The sequence below is a fragment of the Amblyomma americanum genome, chromosome 11, assembly GCF_052857255.1.
Source record: "Amblyomma americanum isolate KBUSLIRL-KWMA chromosome 11, ASM5285725v1, whole genome shotgun sequence".
Taxonomy (NCBI): Eukaryota; Metazoa; Arthropoda; class Arachnida; order Ixodida; family Ixodidae; genus Amblyomma; species Amblyomma americanum.
This window is the reverse complement of record NC_135507.1, coordinates 76,397,812-76,416,718: the sequence shown is the minus strand read 5'-3', so window position 1 is coordinate 76,416,718 and position 18,907 is coordinate 76,397,812. Positions and strand designations below refer to the sequence as shown.

The 18,907-nt window shown below is 45.1% G+C and overlaps 1 protein-coding gene across 2 annotated transcripts in view; it reads left to right on the top strand.

The window, feature by feature from the left end:
- The first annotated feature begins 436 nt into the window (after positions 1 to 436).
- Positions 437 to 18,907, top strand: part of LOC144110430 (receptor-type tyrosine-protein phosphatase mu-like) — a 198,817-nt gene continuing 180,346 nt past the window's right edge. For both annotated transcript variants that reach the window (XM_077643324.1, XM_077643323.1), the window contains exons 1-3: positions 437 to 635; positions 6,635 to 6,716; positions 9,963 to 10,032. In XM_077643324.1, the coding sequence (XP_077499450.1) occupies positions 587 to 635; positions 6,635 to 6,716; positions 9,963 to 10,032 (201 nt within the window). In that variant the 5' untranslated portion in view covers positions 437 to 586. The remainder of the gene's footprint in view (positions 636 to 6,634; positions 6,717 to 9,962; positions 10,033 to 18,907) is intronic.

Genomic DNA, 18,907 nt, shown 5'->3' with positions numbered 1-18,907 from the left:
TGTGTGTATTCGTACGGCAAGATATATTCGTGGTTTGCTACGGCACATGCCTGTGCTGCCGCGCGGACGGTGCTGAGGAGCGCGCCAATCAGACCGCCGGAGTCGTCCGCTCGGTCGCATGCAGCAAACTTGATCGTACAGCACCTCGTCCGCAACGCGCCTTCACGCGGCCGTGCGCATGGTCGCATCGACGCGTGCACATGCGGAAAAAAATGTGATCGCACAGCGACTCTTAAAATCGTCGTGGCCTGGGTACCGACGCAAGCGAGCGCTATCGCCAACTCTTCCGCCGCGCTGGCATCTCTCGTGCGGCTGGAAGCCGTGCTAGCGGCGGGTGATGTCATTTCCACCAGCGCGCGCTGAGCTATCTCTCCCGGAGCCCGCTTGCCGAGTTGCAGCAACAGTGCAGCTTCGCACCCGTGAGCGGCGACATATAAAGTGGGTGTAACGCACGGGCGTGGCACCGAGGCGAGACTCTGCGGCCCGAGAGATCGTGCCTTCGCCCTTTTCGTGTGGCCCTATGCGCCGACTGACAAACACGACTTACGGCAAGCGGGAATAGGATGCGTCCCATGCATCAAGCGTGATGTTCCCTCCGGGTGTTGTCTTTCTGTTCCTCTTCGCCTGCTTTGTGGGTGAGTATTCAACTTAGTGCGTTACTTGTTTTAGGATCGCCAAAATTTATCCCAAGTGTGCTGCGTGGAGTTGTATTCTTTCATATATTAGCGAACAAATGTAATCTTTAGGAGAACAAGAAATTGCGTGGTCCCCAAAGTTTTTTAACCGCGGTGCTGTGCCTGCACACGAATTGTACCTTGTATTATTAGCTCGATGGGTAGGAAGACAATATAATAAATTCGCTTCATTAAGAATCCCTAATTTTAAAGCACTGTGTGGGAATTAGGAAACGTGATCCCCCTTTGCACAAGCAGCAATTATTTGCACTTATGAACTTTCTTTGGTTTAATTCTTTGCTCAGTATGTTGCCAACTCTCCCCTACGGCGGTTCTAGGACCTGTAATAGCTTTGTTTTTATATCGCGCGTTTTTGAAAAAGAGCAGTGAGGGAAATTATGAATATTCACAAAGCAACATCCTCAGCTTTTCACTATACAGCCCTTTTTCTCTAAAGATGTGCAGACAGGGCGAATATGAACTTCGGGTGAGTGGCTTAAATGAGGTTGACTGCTTCTAAAAGCGGATTTGTTATATCAGTCTTCCTGCGTTTGTTCAGTGTGCTACTAAACCTGATAAGTACATTGCACAGTTATGCATCGCCAATGTAATGGTAACACTTGATTCAAATCATTTTTATTTCCCATTTTACTGGGCACAGTGATATGCTTCAGGAAAATGCTGCCTCTGGACACCTTGATGAATCTAAAATCCAATCATTCGCCATGGAGGCAGCAGGTATTATTAACAATTTCAAAAGAAATAAAAAAAGACTGAACGTCGACAAAAAACAACAAACCCACGAAAAGACCAAGATACACAGAAGTTTCGTGTAAATAAAGCTAAGCCGTCGAGTTTGAAAAATTTGCCGGACCGTTAAGGTCCGGAGTAGGGGTATGACGCGACAACATTAATGGCTCCCTTGGCGACCTATGGTTCCCTTTGCGTATAACTTCGCACGAACACACAATGTTGGACAAGACGCACTAGCCCTAGTTTTAAACATGCCGAACGAACGTGCATTGTTGGACAACGAATGACGTGTCTGAGTCGGGATCCAATGGGCATGGGTTCAATTCCCATCTCAAAACAATTTTCTGTACAGTGTGTTTAACTTGTTTTAAGATTTTTTTACATGCCATTTCAAGCCATGTTGAGACCTTTTATTCTCAAACTATGTGATGTTTTTACTAATTCTTTAAATTCGCCGCTCCACGTGTGACGGCCCTAGCTTTTCGACCTAACCGCATTTTCTTGCACGCCGCAGGCGCCAGCGCCACCAGCTTCTCCACTGAACGGGAGCCTTAACGCTCTCGCGTTAATATATTGTACGACGGTCATAATGTGGCAGCAAATAAATCGAATGTCGCGGGACCATGCCTGTTTATGTATAGGAGGTATACTGATGCAGTTCATTTCTTGTATTTAAACGAGGCATGGGTACTGCCCAAGTCTTCTACGGCAGCCTAGTATTTTCTCATTAGTGGCTGAATTATAAGGTTTCTTAGCATGCTCCTAATCTTCTTACACGCCGCGGTGTCTAAGTGGTTGGGCCACTCGGCAACTGATCCGGAGTACCCGGGTTCGAACCCAACCACGGCGGCCGCGTTTCGGTGGATTCGAAACGCTTAGCCGCCAGTTTACCGTGCGATGTCAGTGCACGTTAAAGATCCCCAGGTGGTCGAAATTATTCCGGAGCCCTCCACTATCACACCTCCTTCTTCCTTTCTTCTCTCAGTCTCTCCTTTATCCCTTCCCTTAGGCGCGGTTGAGGTGTCCGCCGATATGTGAGACAGATACTGCGCCATTTCCTTTCCCGAAAAACCAATTGAATGTAGTTTAAGTCCTAATCCCCTGTTTGAAGAGAACAGTGAGGCGACAATTTGGCAGGGAAATGTTCTTAATAACCCGGTAGCATCGAAAGAGAATTTCAGCCGGATCTCAGTGTGAGGAATAATATGCGTGTGGGAGACATCTCTTTTAGGACTTAATGAATCCGCTCAGTATAAGAGAATGAACTAGGTCAAATTAACCTCGCTATAACTTCTATCTAATAAGACACTGAATTACAAACCAGGTTTTCGCAACCCACGATAATCTGACTGAGAAGGTTGTTTTGGTGCAGTGGCGGGAGTTTTCCTCACAGTAGAAGTAGAACTTGGGGTCCTCTGCGCCGTAACACTACGCAGGATTGCAGGTTTTGGCCTCGTGCTTTGAAGCAGCCTTGGGGCCTCCGATCTTCGACAAACTTATACAAGATGCAGGAAGCTAGCGCTGCGCACGTGTGCGCAGAACCTATCAGCTGCGCTGTGCTTCTCCTGCCCACAATAGCAGTGAGGAACATAGAGAGCCGATTGAGCATGAGTCGCATATGTCACGTGACCAACCCGGTCGGAAATGAATAACGCTTAACGGACATCCAAAGTAATCCAGCCGTTTCTGTCATTTCATGAAAGACCGCGTGCAGTAGTCCCACACTCAACTACGCTGCCTCTGCTTCGCGGCCACCACACTTCTCTGTTCGCTTTAGATGCGTTGCACAGTCGGCAAGACGCACCCATGCCTCGCGTTACACCTGTAACACTACTTACTGCATTTAACATTCCAGTGCCAAGAAAGTCGTGGTTCGACGCACCCTTAAGGCAGAGCTTCAGTGTCCCCACCAGTTTGTTTTTTTATTACTTCTTTTTTTTTGGGGGGGGGGGGGGGGCGTCATGTGCTTTCGTGGGAACAGGGCCAGGTGGCCCTGCTTGGAGACGATTTTCGGACTGCGCGTACATTCGTAAGCTTTGGTTTTTTTTTTCCTTAGTTTACGGCGCCTCCTTATTGGTTATAACTTAGGGATTGTGCACCCTGTAGTTCTTTTTATTTGAGACGCAGTGCCATTGCAGTCATACATATCGTGACGTGAACCCGCCGCAGTTTGCATTTTTACTTGGACCATTTGGGGGTGAAATACGCGGATGTTTATAGTTCAAAACTCACTTTTCTGCAAGTTCGCGTTTTATTTCACTTCGACGTTTTCAGTTTTATCCGCTGTACCATTTTTTAAGTAATAGGCATATAATGGAGCTACAGTGCCATTTCTCAATTTCCGGGAAGAGTTGATATCTTTAAAAAATCGGACAAAAGTATAATTTTTACATTTCATTTACAATCTGAAGAATGTTTATAACGTTCAAAAATATATAATCTAAATAAGACCGAAAGCCATGATCTGTGCAAATGTCATTAAAAATTTGCCCAGTGTTTTCTAAAACTTTTGAATTTTTTATAGATTTTTGAGCAGTGCCTCGTTTCTCGCCTTTCCAAAACTTTCAAAGTGAGCTCACCTCACGAATAAATTTTTTCGGCAAAAAAAAATTTACGCTTGCATTACGCACGTTGCGAAAAGAGTCCATGATATTTCTGGACCAATCGAAGACGGTTGAGTGCAACGTCTGGGAAGTTTGTTTGAGACGCATTGCCGTGCCGTCAAAGGTCAAACAATGCCAAAGGTCCCAGGCGTTGCGCTCATTGTAAATGCGCCAGCTATAAGTGGGTTCGACTGTATATTTAGCGCCTTGTAAACCTGCTTTTTGAGCAATTTTGCTGAGCCCGCGTTTAACATGTTTGACCCTTGACATATTATCGGAAAATTTGACTCTATAGCATTGTAAGTGGTAGTTTTTTTTTTCTGGAGGCCGCTAAATTATACTGATATCCTTACGCAGTCGGCTATATTTATTTTTGTCTGAACATGACTGCTGCAATTCGCGATAAACAGTCAGCCCCCCATTTATAAACGGTAGGGATCAATATCTGAGAAAAAAACGTTTTACTAAATTATGTCCATATTTTTCATAGCCTTGAGGAGCAAGGAGTCCAATTAGCGTATAAAAGTGCATGGAAGAACCGCGCAATTGCTACAAAACTCGGTAATGCAGTAAGCGCAGTGAAAATAATTATCATTATGTATTTCAGTGGCACAGAACAACGTTGGGCGAACAGTCTCTGGCACAGGGTATTACCAAACACCCATTTTTCAGGCGCTTCATCCCACACGAGCTGAGTGACCAGTCCAAAGGGAAGAAGGTTTTACGCATATTGTCACCGGCGGGGATCCGGCGGCTCCGGAGACTGAACCCTGGGCCTCCTCATACGAGACAGAGGCAGAAATCAGAAGCAACCACCGCGGTCACTCTTTAGGAATTTCTTGTATACTTGTGGATATTGAAAAAAATATATATACATTAGTGTTCGCACCAATAGGTAGTACGGAAAGCACCGAATTTCAACCATTAACCATGTATAATCTGTGCTCTGAATACCAAAAATTACGCAACTTCAGGTTTAAGCCCTTTAATTTGCCATCAAAAAACTACGTTATGGTATTTCACTTATTGTGAAGATATTGAATGTGAATATGTGAAGAGCATGCCCTGGTGCATTCGGCATTGATGAGAGGCACCAATGCCGATAAATTATGTTAATAAGCGTCGCTAGAAGGAGCAGCAAAAATGAGCTCCAATATGCAACATCAGAAAAGAATTCAAAGTACAGTCCAATACGTCGTGGAATGCGGTATAACTTTAAAGCGTGAAGAAATGAAGGTCACATGTGGCCTAAATTAGCGTTCAAAATAATGAAATTAACTCTTACTTTTTTCTTTGGTTCATACACTACCGGCTGGTAACCTACTGTATAGACATGTAAATATCGTATTCTTAAACTGCTCTTTATTTTTGCCGAGACAGCATGGCTAAGTCGTCTCTTCTATTTTCTTGATACTTGTTGAAACACTCAAGCGGAACTTTGTATAGTGGTTTGAAACATATAACTGATTTCCTGCGAGTAAGTAGCGCTGTGACTTACCTTACGTTAAGATTGCATTTGTAATGCGGGGAGAAAGAAAAAATCAAAACCACCAAACTTCTTTTTTTTTTGGAGCTTTGAAGCTTTAACTCTTATGCTTTTTGTATTTACCTGTAATGTACTTCGATTCAGATAATTAATGGAAAAGTGTCGAGAAAGCATAGTCTTGCAAATCACTAACTATACCTGCGGTGGCTTGTTTGCCTTGAGCAGCCGCATGAAACTGCATGCAATAAACCTAATATTAATATCTGAATTTAAAATCTGCCCCACACATCAAACTTTTTGTAATTGCGGTGCAGTATTTAAAAGCAGCAAGTGAAAACCTTTTGTGCCAATCAATATAAATGAAAAAAAAAGTTCCCAATAATAACTAATTACATTTTGCATTGGCGACGAGACAGCATTTGAAGCTGTTAATGCCTTTACTGTAAGTGACATTGGGGCTTGTGAGACACAGGTTGCTCTTCCCGACCTCTTCCTGTGGACCACTTGCCTCTTGCCACGACTGGAAGTTAACAGCTTAACAGCTGTACCTTCGAAGCCCTAAGCTAGGGGCACAAGCGCGGAGGTTAACGAAAGGGGTTCGTCTGAAATGGACGTTTGCTGAGCGAGCTATGCAAAGAAAATAATCAGTCCCGCTGAAAAAAAAAAAGGGAGACGGTAAGATGAGTAAGAGAGGAAGCATGAGTTAACTTATGTCCTAGTCGAAGCGAAGGAGTGAGTTTTGGCGGGGCATGTAGTGCGAAAGCCAGATAATCGATGGCCGTTAAGAGTAACGTAAAAATAAATGTCGTTGACGCATAAGATTGAGAAGTTGGCGAGGATAAGCTGGCCGCATCTGGCGCTGGACAGTATTAATTGCAGGAATAAGAGGGAGGCCCGTTGTTCAGCAGTGGGCGCAGGTGATGATGGTGATGATGCGAGCTGAGGTTGGTCCTTATGTTTGAAACTGTGTTGCCTCTTGCATTGGGTTTCGTTATTGAATCGTCTAGGTGCCCTTTGTTTTAGAAAGAAAATACATGATAAATCTCATGTGCGCATTGCTGGATAGTTAACGGGTATTTTTTATATTTACAGCAACCGTTCTCTTTCCTTTGTTACAGGCACAAGTTGCCAGAGCATTGGCTGTTCGGAGACTGGGGAGACGCTCTTAAAAGACAGCTGCGAGTACAACCAGACATGCATGTAAGTTCAAAATATTACATGTAATGGCTACACTTCAGGAGAACACGCGTTAAATGCCATTATTATTTTATTGATCCCTTAACACAATCACGAACGACTAGTGGTAGATTGCATGCCATGCTAGTTCGTTTCGAATTTAAAGAGACGAATTGAAAATAATTGTTTGTTATTAGTCAAGTTAAAGGTGATGTGGCAGTGATGACGTAATTTTGTTGGTGATGTAAATTCATGAGATTAGTTTTTCACCATTTATAATATAGTAAGGTTAAAGATGTGAAAAGAGGCTAAAAAGTCAGATAGAAAAAGAGACCCAATGTGTTTCTCTATTGCTGTGCCTTCGCCGGGATGAGTGCTTTTTTACCCCTGCCATGCCTAACCAACTATAGGTGGTGAAGGAACGGTGCTAAGTACGGGACATGGGACAAACATGGAAGCACAAACACTGGCGCTGACTATCAACTAAATCTTTAATTCAGAGCACAAACATATATCAGGTGCACAAACATACATAGCGCTGTTCCTTCACCTTGCAATACCAACTAGCCCGTCAACTCGCTCTTCTAAGCAGCTATAGCCCTGACTATGTCTGTTAAGGTCAGCACAATATGACTGCATCGGCGCAGACATGCTCTGTGTCTTCTTGCTCGAAATCCTTGTCAGTATGTATTTCAAACATGTTTTTTTTTTTATTCACTAGAAGGCACCTGTGAGGCTGGTTAGAAAGGTTGCCAACCTTTAAAACCTTAGCTTGGTCGATGGCCTCTGTGTAAAGTTAGTTGGGTAACCCAGCCTGAGTGCCTTTCCACGGGTTTTTTCGATATTACAGTATAATAATGAGAATGAGAGAAACGGTCGAGGCTGCTGGTTAAGAAGCGGTAATGTTGTTTTAGCCAATTAAGAAAAAAATACGCTAAGTTCTTGTGACGTTTTCTAAACAGTTTTTCACACTCAGTAGTTGTTGGCACAAAGGGTCCTCAACTTTCTCATACATTTGAGGTGCAACGTTCACGTGCCTATGTTTGCAAGTGGCCGACACTTCCTTGCCGCTACGAAGTAACTGGAGGCCGCAAACTTGGAGCTTGAGGCTGTTTTTTGCACCGTGCATTGTATGTTTAAATATGGTTGGAAGGTCTTTCGTAGTCGCTTAAAAAAAGGAAAACAGAATGTGGGATAAGTCTTTATTGCGTTTCAGGGATTCGCTACGCGTGGTAATTACAAGCAAAAACAAGGAAGGATTGTGTAGTTTTGAGAAAAGCCACCTGGCTGAAGAGACAACTATTAGTGGCCATCGAACATTTGCAGCAAAAACAATTCTTTCTTTTAGAAGACTGTCATATGGTAACACCCTATAACCGTGGTAGTTCATTTATTAATCCAACCAACAAACAAAAACGAGAAAATACAAGGGCGAGGGCAGTAACAAAAGTCTCTAAGAATGTCGTCTGGTGTGATTTAATGAGTTGGAGTGTAGAGTACTGACACAGATATTTATTTATTTTATTACAAAATACTGCACGCCAGCATTGGCCCAAGCAGGAGGGCATGAAAAAACACAAATCACAACACCACGTGAAAACTTTTCGTGTAACACACAGCAAAAACGAAACCAAAAAGATTAACATAGCAAGAGAAAAAAATACATGCTGAAGAAAGGGGAAAAATAGTTTCTTTCTTTTTAGTTGAGCAAAAACGTTTTTAACGTCTGTTCCACGTTAGGAGAGTTAAAAATCGATTCAGGGAGTGCGTTCCAATCTGCTGTTGTTTGAGGGAAAAAACTGTGCTTAAATGCGTTTGTTTTGGCAAAAAGAGGCTGTAAGGAGTGCTCCCTACTATGGCGGGTCCTTCGAACAGTGGAGTGCCTGAGGAATGAAGGGTTAGAAATGCTAAGCTTACCAGCTATATTTTTATGAAGGAAAGAAATACGGTTAACTTTTCTGCGTGTACAGAGCAACGGACTGTTATTGTCTTTCATGAGCTGTGTTGGAGAGTCATACCTTCTATATTTATGAAAAATGAAACGTACGGCCTTCCTCTGGATGAGCTCTAATTTATAGATATCTATCTTGGTGTGCGGGTCCCAAATTTCGGAAGCGTATTCAAGTTTGGAAAAGACAAAAGTTTTGTAAGCCAAAAGCTTAGTATTTTTAGGAGTATGTTTTAATTTACTTCTCAAGAAACAAAGCTTAGAGAAAGCGGCTGAGCAGATCTCAGAAATATGAGTGAACCAGGTTAATCGGTTGTTAAGAGTAATACCTAGATATTTATATTGTGAAACCTCTCTGATGTGGCTGTGGTGAAGGCAATATTGATAATGACTAACTTTCTTTTTCTCGTAACTCTGAGAAGTACACACTTATCTATATTTAAATCCTTGTTCCATTCCTCACACCAGTGACATATTTTGAACAAGGATTCTTGAAGCAATTGATGGTCTCCAATTGATGTTATTTATTTAAATACAACGCAGTGATCTGCGAACAATCTTATTGACACAGACGGAGGAATGGTATCTATTAAATCATTTATATATATTAAAAACAGCAAGGGTCCTATCACACTACCCTGGGGAACACCGGAAGTAACGGAAGGGATTCATAAAGAGTGCCATTCACATCAACACACTGAGTTCCACCACTTAATTATGCTCTGACCCATTGAATAAGAAAAAAACTGAATACCAAGTAACAGTAATTTATAAAGGAGCTTTGAATGAGGCACCTTATCAAAAGCTTTAGCCATATCCCCAAAAAGAGAACATCAATCTGTCCGGAGTTATCCAGCACTCTAAGAAAATCATCAATAGTCGTAACTAGTTGAGTGATGGTCGACATACCCTTCCTGAATCCGTGCTGAAAAGGTGACAGAATATTTCTTTCGTTTAAAAAGTTCATTATTAAGCCGGCCACGATGTGCTCTAAAAGCTTAATGGATGTAGAGATAATAGGTACCGGTCGGTAATGAGTTACCGACCGGTAACACAAGAAGCCATTTGCTCGCAGAGCCAATTGTGGCATTTTAATTTACCCTCAGAAGCGTAGTCATGCAGCGAAAAAAATTAGCTCATTAGGTGAATAAAAATCAATGCTTCAATTCGTTAATTTCTTGGTTCGCATTTTTCTGTTTTCGCAAATTTCCTCTTCCAGCTATTCTCATCTCGTCTTTTTTTTTCTATTTCCTTGCGAGTGTTTTTGTCTTCTGCATGTGTTGTAAAGAGAGATTTCAAAGGTCTTTGCTCCCTCATTTCAGTGTTCACTGCAAGTCTTCTTGCTTGACCGACACCAAAGCCCGTGTTTACGGAACCGTCCATTATGCATTGGTAAGTAGAGTGCGTTTATGCCCATCCTGACTGCTACCTTTTCTTTTCAGCAGCGCTTGAGGTGACACAGCGCAAACAGAGGCTTCTCCCCTGGTAGATTTAATACACCACTTAAAGTTGCTATATTTACACGAGGTAACATGTTTAAAGCGCAGCTTTTAATATAAGCAGTAAAGTACAACGGAAGTCATCGCGAAAAGGGCTAGGTAGCTAGAACGAAGTGCGCAACTAGGCAACTACAACATGCGGTAACAACAGCCTAAAACTCTGCTTTAAAAGTGTTTTGAACTGGAAGTTGGGGGGGAGCACCAGCTAAAATAGTTTGTTAAAGAAGCCAGGTAGTAACATTAGAATGCTTACACGAGGCCAAACTGGAATAAGCAGCCGCGTGATCGACCCTTTTTTTTTTCTCCGTAATTAATTCCGTCATAAAGTACAAATGGGATTCAACGACAGTCAATCGAGAAATGGCATCAGGGAAATACCCACACACACGCAGGGGGCCACAAAAGCTTCACGTGCCTGTCGAATTCAGGTACTTCAGCACAGGTTAACATCCTGGGACCGTAGCCGAAACAATCGACTGCCCTACCTCATGGCCTACACGGCACTCTTTTGCTTCCTGAGAGCGACTGGCTTGAGGGGCCAGTTGTGATAGTGCCCCTCGCCCCTTCACTCTTTCCCTTTTCAGTCCCTTCACCCCTCTTCACCTGCGCAAGGTGGCCAACCAGAACAACCTTCTGGTTAACATCCCTGCCTTCCCTCTCCTTCTCTACCTCTTAATCATCCCTCATATGCACTGTTGTGACCGCTGGCGCCTCGAAGAGATGGAACTTCTCTTGAATTGTTGCGATGCCACCCAGACCAATAAAAACTAAAATAACGGGTGGTTTTCTTACATTTCTTCAAGAAAGAGACACGAGAGCCGCGAAGCCGGTGGAGACGGTGGAGCACCTGGCCTCAAATGTTTGTCGTTGGCTTTGCTTGAAGTCGCGGTAAGAGACACCATTAATGAGCAAGTGCTGTCTATGAAAGGGGCACACACACAGTGATGCAGCGTGCTGACGTTACAGTAATCTAATCTGCTTCGTAATGTCTCCTTCGCAAAGGGGCATTACGAGCAGAAATAAGGGAAAAAATTGTTAATCAGCATTAAGAGCGACTTTTCGCACCACACTGGCGCTAAGGCCTTCATCGCTCTGGGTGTACGCAGCGTGATACGTACGTGCATGCGGCGCAACGGTTGGTATAACTGCTCCTTGGACCAAATAAACATGCAACGATTCTTAGCGTGTGCTCTTGTTTTAGCTGAGATATGCATGAGACGTACGTGAAAACCATGCCTTAGAGTTACCATGCCATCTCGTTCTGCAAATACCACGGAGCATCGGTGCGAAACGCGCTGACGCGCACTTTTAGCCAACAGTGGACAAACAGAGGGAAGCAGGGACAAGGCATTCATAATTTTAGGAACGAAGTGGCCAGGAGAAATAATTATCCTCTTTCAAATCAAATCACGGGTTAGAGCTGTTCGTTTTCAAACCAGTGGTTAAATAAAAGGAACGGCACATCACCCGGGAACCGAAATGCCTACCCTCAAATTGCGAGCCAAGAAGGCCACCGATACGCAAGTTCGAAATGTTATGTGGTGATCGAAAAGATGTTACTTGTAAAACTAAAACATCTGTTGGAGTTTGTAGCTTGTAGTGTTTCTAGTTTTAAGCATCTATTCTTTTAGCCCCCATGAAACACCGTGTGCAACTGCGGAAACCGTCGAGAAACCTCGGCGAACTCGAACGAGATTATGGAGCGCCGGTGGAGGCCAGCACATCTGAAAATTTTCTATTGGCATCCTTTCTTATCATGCCGCTGAGCGGGGTCCGAAAAAGCGCTGGCGCTAAGAAATGACAGGGCTAATTGGAGAGGAATGGGAGAAGCGTTTTCCCTGCAGTTGGGTAGTCAGGCTTATGATAATGCGGTGACGATGACCTGAAACACTTGGCTATCGCCGGCGCGTCTCGCTCCCTGTGATTTATTTGGTAGCCTCTCATGGTACATGTTTTAAATTCGCATCTTCGCCATATTTAATTCCTTTATTTTACACGTCGAAACACTACCTGGCCGGTGGCCGCGCGTTAGTGCCGGTGTCACCACTTCGCGCACTTTTGCGTGCGCTCTCAGACACCTATAGAGCGTGTGGTGGTATCGGCCTCGGTCACAGAGGAGATGCCCTCGACTCGGCGTGGCAAACTCAGCCGGAGACCAGCTACCAAGTTGGTCGTTTAATGCCCAGCTTTCGCCGGTCGCAAGCCAGAGAATGGGTCTTAGCCAAAGGTTCACAAAACAAAACAAAGTTTATACAGCGAAGAAACGATACAAAGGATTTCACTATCACTCGTACGATCACATACAAAGTGATTCACAAATACAATGCAACACGTGCAAAGTAACACTTGAGAGAGATAACAATTCAACAAAATCTTTTGCACCTAAAGTGCACTAACAAAGGGAGAGACAAACAAACAAAACACAATTTATTCCCCGGGCACTGCGACAGTCCGACGACCTGAGGAGCACGACGGGGCCGATCCGCAGACTGGAGCACGTTGCCTCGCTGGTCCGTGGCTGGGCGAGTGGTGTTCTCCCAAGAGTCGAGTGTGCGCGCTTCTCGGAAGCTTGAACGGCGGCCCGGGCTAACAGACGGCGGTTGCAGGCAGTGTTGCCAATTCAAAAATAAAAAAACCTGCGGCAGGGACTTTCAAAACCCGCTAAAAACCGCCAAATGTATTTTTGTGGAAAAAAGTTCATTTTTGTACATTTTATTCAATCTGTAAATAAATATAACTAAAAATTTTAAAAAGAAAAACCACTTGTTCTTTTCCGACTAAAGGCCGTCGACTAAGTATCTTTTATCGGCTAGAGACTGCGTATTTCACGTTAAAGCTCAAAAAAGTACTTTTTAAGAAGTTTAAAAAAATGTAAGGTACTGACTAGACACTGCTAAGTCCTGGCTGACTGCAGGCACAATCACAGAAAGATGTCTGCTTCATCTGCAAGCGACTGTCCACTCGTACCGCTGGTACCAGGTCCAGGTGGGCTTCCAGCGCTGCTGCCAGCGTATGCCTCCATAGTGCCGGTCTTTTGAACTACATTTGGTTGCAGTTCGTAGTTTGAGCAGCATTTATCCTGCCTCCGGAGTCCGGCTCGAATAGTCAAGATGGCATTCGTCATCGCTGTTGACAACCTGTTCCTCTGTTTACATTTGATAGTGTTCAACTGACTGAACACGCGTTCAACCTCAGCGTTGGACCAGGGCAGCACCAGCATGGATAGAGCAAACTCGGCCAATTTGGAGAAGGGATTTTTGTCGGAAGCATCCCTGTACTTGTTGACTTCGTCCCATAATGCAGCTCTGCTCGCACGGTTGTTCCAGCTGAGGAGAGTGAGCTTCTCCCATTGCAGTTTAATGGCAGCGATTTTTCTCGTGGTAGATCCAGAAATTCCATAAGGGGAATCAATAAGCCTTTAACTACGCGAAGTGCGTTCCCAACTGAGAGCAGGGAAACTTGTCTGAGTATTCGGACGTTGTCAGGTAATCTTTGCTGGAGCTGTTTCAGGAGATGAGACAGAAATCCGACGCACCGCTGTCTAAATACGCGTTCGGCATCTCTCGAAAAACCAGCCTTTCTCAGCTCTTCCAGCTTTTTTTCAGTCTCGTAGCCGAGGTCCGACGTCATATTAACATAGCCGTCGATGCTTGAGCTGAGTGGGTCTACACGGCACGTAGTCACGACGAGCTTTTTTGACAGCGCTTCCATCAGCAATGTCAGGTCACTTAGCTGCTTTAGGCTGTCAGCCGAGCTGTACTCAAACGCTTAGCATGTTCACACTTTGCACTTCTGCAAGAATCGGCTTCAAAAAAACGAGGTAAGCCAAGTTCGTCTTACCGCACATCATCGATTGCTGGAGTTCTGCTGTGTAGCAATTATCAGTTATCCTTGCCGCGGCAAAGTGCCACAACAATTCCTCCGATTGCTCCAACACTCTACCGACCGCTGTTTCAACTGACAGCCACCTGGTTTGGCAAGACTGCACTATCTTAAGCGGATCGTGTCCGTCGTTGAGTCTTCGATAGAGTTCGTGGTAAGACAGCTGTCTTGATGGTGACCGAGAAAACCAGTTGTAAATTTCGCTGACCAAATATTCGATATTTCTCGGAAGTGCTTCCGCCACGGCACTCGAAACCGCCAAGTGCAGCGAACGGCAAACACATCTGACCAACAAGAGATTACGAACATCCATCCTAAGCTTCTGATAGACTCCGTTGTTGACACCTACCATCACACTGGCGTTGTCTGTCCCTATTCCCATCATTCTGCGCAAGTCAATTCCAAAATGAGCCAGGCACCTTTTCACTGCATCAACGATTGACTGAGATTTCGAGTCGTCGAGTTCGACTAAATTCAGAAAGGTGGAAATTACTTTGGCCATCTTTTCGCTGTAGTACACAATGACGACGCCCAATAGCTTGGTCACAGAAATATCTGTTGACTCATCAAGAATCAGGCTGTATCTCCCAGATCCCAAGTCGGACAGCAAATCCTCAGTGAAGTGAGGGTATAAGACGTTCTTGATCAAAGCACTGCACTTTGATCGGTGGAGCTGGAGATGCTTAGCTGCCTCGCTGTCGCGAAACTGGCTACGACACAACTCACCAAAGTTATCTGAAACCAAAACTGCAGAGTGCGCGCATACGAACAACGCAAGGGACCCTTCGGCAGCGCGTGACTTCTCACACTTTCGATTTACAACTTATAGAGTCGTCTGCCTTCCGGAAGAAAACGGCGCTGCAGCCGAGAGGTGCTTCTTCGCTGTGGTGTGCGCGACCAAATCCACATGCTTGGCAGAAAGCTCCGTCTTGCAGTAGCGGCATCGCGCTTGTCTGGCATTGTTTGGAACTTCCAGTAACCAGTCTTTAAGCTTAGGGTCCTGCAGCCACTCTTTCCAGAACTTCTGTACATACTTCACCGGTCCCATTTCAACCGGCAGATTCGAGAACTATGTTCAAAAGTGCCGCAGAAATCGATACAATACTAGGCATCTCAGCGACGTAATGTGCTCACAGTGACATGGTGACGTTTTCTCGCAGAAGAGAGTGGGATTTTAAAGAAACGTTTAATATTCAGAAATAAGACAGAATTTCCAAAACCCGCAAAAAAACAGCCAACAGGGCTTAAAAACCGCTAAAAATTCCTCCCGCAATAAAGGATTTTCGACCGCTAAATAGTGTAAAAACTCGCTAAATTTAGCCGGAAAACCTCTAAATTGGCAACACTGGTTGCAGCCCCTCATTTATAGGCGCGGACCGCGTCTGTTTGTTCTTCGCGCCAGGGCAGGCGCGCACATACACGCAGCTTTAACCGCACAAACTCCTTCTTGCGCCGGGCGCGCGACCCCATTGGTCGAGCGCGGAAACCACCTCCTAGAACAATTAGGTCACTCGCGGCACGCTGAGTCATCGGTGCCGGAGCGAAGGGGGGAGGGTATCACTTTGGCGTGCGGAATGTTACCCCATTTCCGTCGACAACAAGCAAAAACTTCTCCAACATTCGAGAAGAATCGACGTCGCGCGCGGCCATGCCGCCCGCAGCGCCGCGCCGGCGAGCTGACGGCGAGCTGACGCCGCGCCGGCGGCAACCCCCGGGGTCCTTCCCCGCTGTTTTTGTTTTCTTTTACCGCGCGCGGGCGCGATTGCTTCCGCACAGCGCGGGTTTTTTTTTTCTTAAAGATGCGCCGAATTTTGTGACAACCGGAGGAGTCGAGATACAGAGAGGCTCGCTTATGTCGGCAATGGGGGCTATTTGTAGCCACTCACCATTGTGAGGAGGAGGCCTGGGCCGCTCAGAGGAAGACTATGTACTAACTTTGAAGGTGCTGTTTCGATTTATTATTGAAATATGACGTCAAAAAGGCTACTGTCACTGTAAATGGAGCTCTCATAAGCCAACCAAGAAAAACGCAATGCAAGTGCCGTCATCTGCCGGTCACGCCAAAGTAAACTATGGTGTCAGGGACGCACGTCCCTGAGTCGCATCCCTGAGACGCATCCGTGAGGAGAAAAGGAAAACGATCACGGAGTCCTTACTCCTGTAGACGTCATGACTTTGAATGCAATATTTGACTTTGATCAATTTTCTCAGCAACAAATACCGGAAAAGGAACATTCTCAAGAAGAGGCATAAGGCCCACTTTTATTACTAAAAAGCCTGTACTGAGAGGTCCACAAGGTCTCTTCAACGCGTTGCTGTGCGGAAAGAAGTGAGGGCCAGCACGGTGGCGCCAGTAGCTAACAAGCGAGGAACATTAAGCGGGCTGCGTAGGGCCGGAGATGCTGAATGCAGCTGTGCGTAGAGGGCCAGTAGGTGCGAGGGTCGCTAAATGCGCCATCTAGCTCGAGCAGAAGCTTTTGACGGCGCCGGCACTGAGAAAACACCCTGGAAGATCATGAAAGGTCTTCAGCTCAAAAAATAAGCAGACTGCAATGAAGTTTGCCAAGCTGATTGCAGCGCTGTAACATGCTGCCTGGCGAGAAAAAAGGTATTTTTCAGGCACATGTGTAGCGCATTTCAGAGCCACTCGCGTGTACTTATACATGCTGTTTCGCCTTAGACTTGTTAACATTTAACATACACTCTAAGCACCAATAGCTCCATGTGTCAGTAAGAATGGAATACGCTCACTTGCAGCGCATTCCTTTTCATAGAACGGAGTGCGCTAGAGTACAGCTTATTCTCTTCTCACACCTTTGTGTTTAGAGTGTCGGCTCTTTAAGGTAGAAGAGCGCTTTCTCAGACACAGAACTGAAAGTGGTCGCGAGCATCAGATTGGAGGCAAAATGTGACAACCAGCAGGCTAGGCTGGGTAATTATTACTAGGTAGCTAACTTATGAACAATAAAAGCTTGGCACTAAATTGTTTTGTGTGATTTATGGCCCACGGCAACTAATATCCATGCAAATTCACTGATTTTCGAATATTGCATGCTCTTCGCAGCTGGCGCGCAAGGAATTTGGGTCTGAACACGGGCGAAATAGAAACCGGGTGGCCATAGAGGACGCTAGCCCCGCATACGAGCGCGTGTAATGAAGCGGTCTTTGTCACATGCCCTCTAGATGTTCACAGCTCACTACCGATTCATGTGAAAAGAGCACGTGACACTCACACCGCTCTGTGAATTGATCATTGGCCCGGCTAGCACTCTCTCCAACAGCGTAGTTCCTGTTTCGCCCGACTGCAGCACCAAATTTATTGCACTGCCCCGGCAACAAGAGTTATTTTTCTAATCTAAAACTGGGGCCCATAATAGTTATAATGTGCTAAAAACCTCTTAATAAAATAGGAGTGTAAGTTGAAAAGTCAAAAAGTAGCTATTTAATAATGCATAACAAGCCTGCTTTAAGACGTCTTGTTGTATCCTGATTCATGTCACGGATCAAAATGTTGAGATGAAGATTACACTCTGGTAACTAAAAAAAACATTTCAAAAACGTGATAGCGTTAAGGCTCCGATTTTTCCAGAAAACCGGGCGACATGTGTGCCTCCGTTGTCGATGCTGTTAGCTAAAAATACCTTCAGAAGCAACCAGGTGGGCCGTCTAGGTCACGTGATCTCGTGGCGCCATCTCAACCTGCCCACCGGTTTGCGAGGAAGCTGACCACAGTGGCAGGTGGAGGTTAAAATAATGATCGGTCACTCGGGAGAATCAACCTGCTTCACACGAGGGCCACTGGTGGCAGCATCTGCCGTCGCAGTGCAGTGGCGCATCGTTTAACTTCGGCGCTACTGCGCAAAGAATGGCGTGATGACTCTCAGGGATCCTCGAAAAAAAAAGTTGAGAATGACTAGTGCCGCGCATGTAGGCAGTAACTAACCCGTTACGTTTTCCGGTCCCACCCTTAACGCGGAGATTGAGCGCCCCATGCAGTTTTGCTTTCCAACTGCTCATAATTTTAGCTGAATGTCAGCTGAACGTGCTGTGACGACACGACGTAGTCAAATAATGCTACCGACCGGGCACGCGTTTCTAGTTGCTCAGAATATGGCCTTGATTTTGACAACGTCAGACCGCAGTAGCTTTTCGGCGCACACTGGTATCACTGCAGTGGTGCCTAGTAAGTATCGGTTCACTAGATAACAGGGTGTACAGGGCGGCAGCTGCAGCAACGAATGGAGCTGGCTAATAGCTGACTGCGGCTGCGAGCGTCTATGACATGTGCAGCTTTCTCGGACATCACTTTCAATTGTGAAGCACGGCGGAATATAGTTAGTATACTGTTATGAACATACTGACGTGAATGGTCTGATCTTCAGATGCGTGGCTAAATCATGTTTTTCGAATCTGCCCTGCGCTCACACCGAGTACTTAATCATAAACAAGGAAACCAATATGGTGCCTGTTTCACAACAAATAGCAGTACACTACAAGTGCGCTGGAAAATGATTCGCAAATATATCTATTGTAATTGTGCAAGCTTATGATATGCGAAAAAAAGCGCTCATAAATATCTTCCTTTTGAAAAAAAATGTGCTTGCCCAGAAGTTGCGAATGTGAGATACCCTGGAAGGTGGTGCACATTTGCTGCGATTAATTTTATGCTTACATTTAATTTTCACGATGTTAATGAGGGGTTTTGATGTTTTAGTGAAAAGAAAAATGACTTTCTTTTCATTAGCCAACGCAGCAGCTAAGGAAAGCCCTAGAACGCAGAGAAACAGCTTCTATGTCGCTTATAATATGAGTTAAACTGACCGAGCTGAGTACCTATTTGAGAGCAAGCTGCCGGGCTAGTTGGTGATGCATGTTGTAAACTTGGA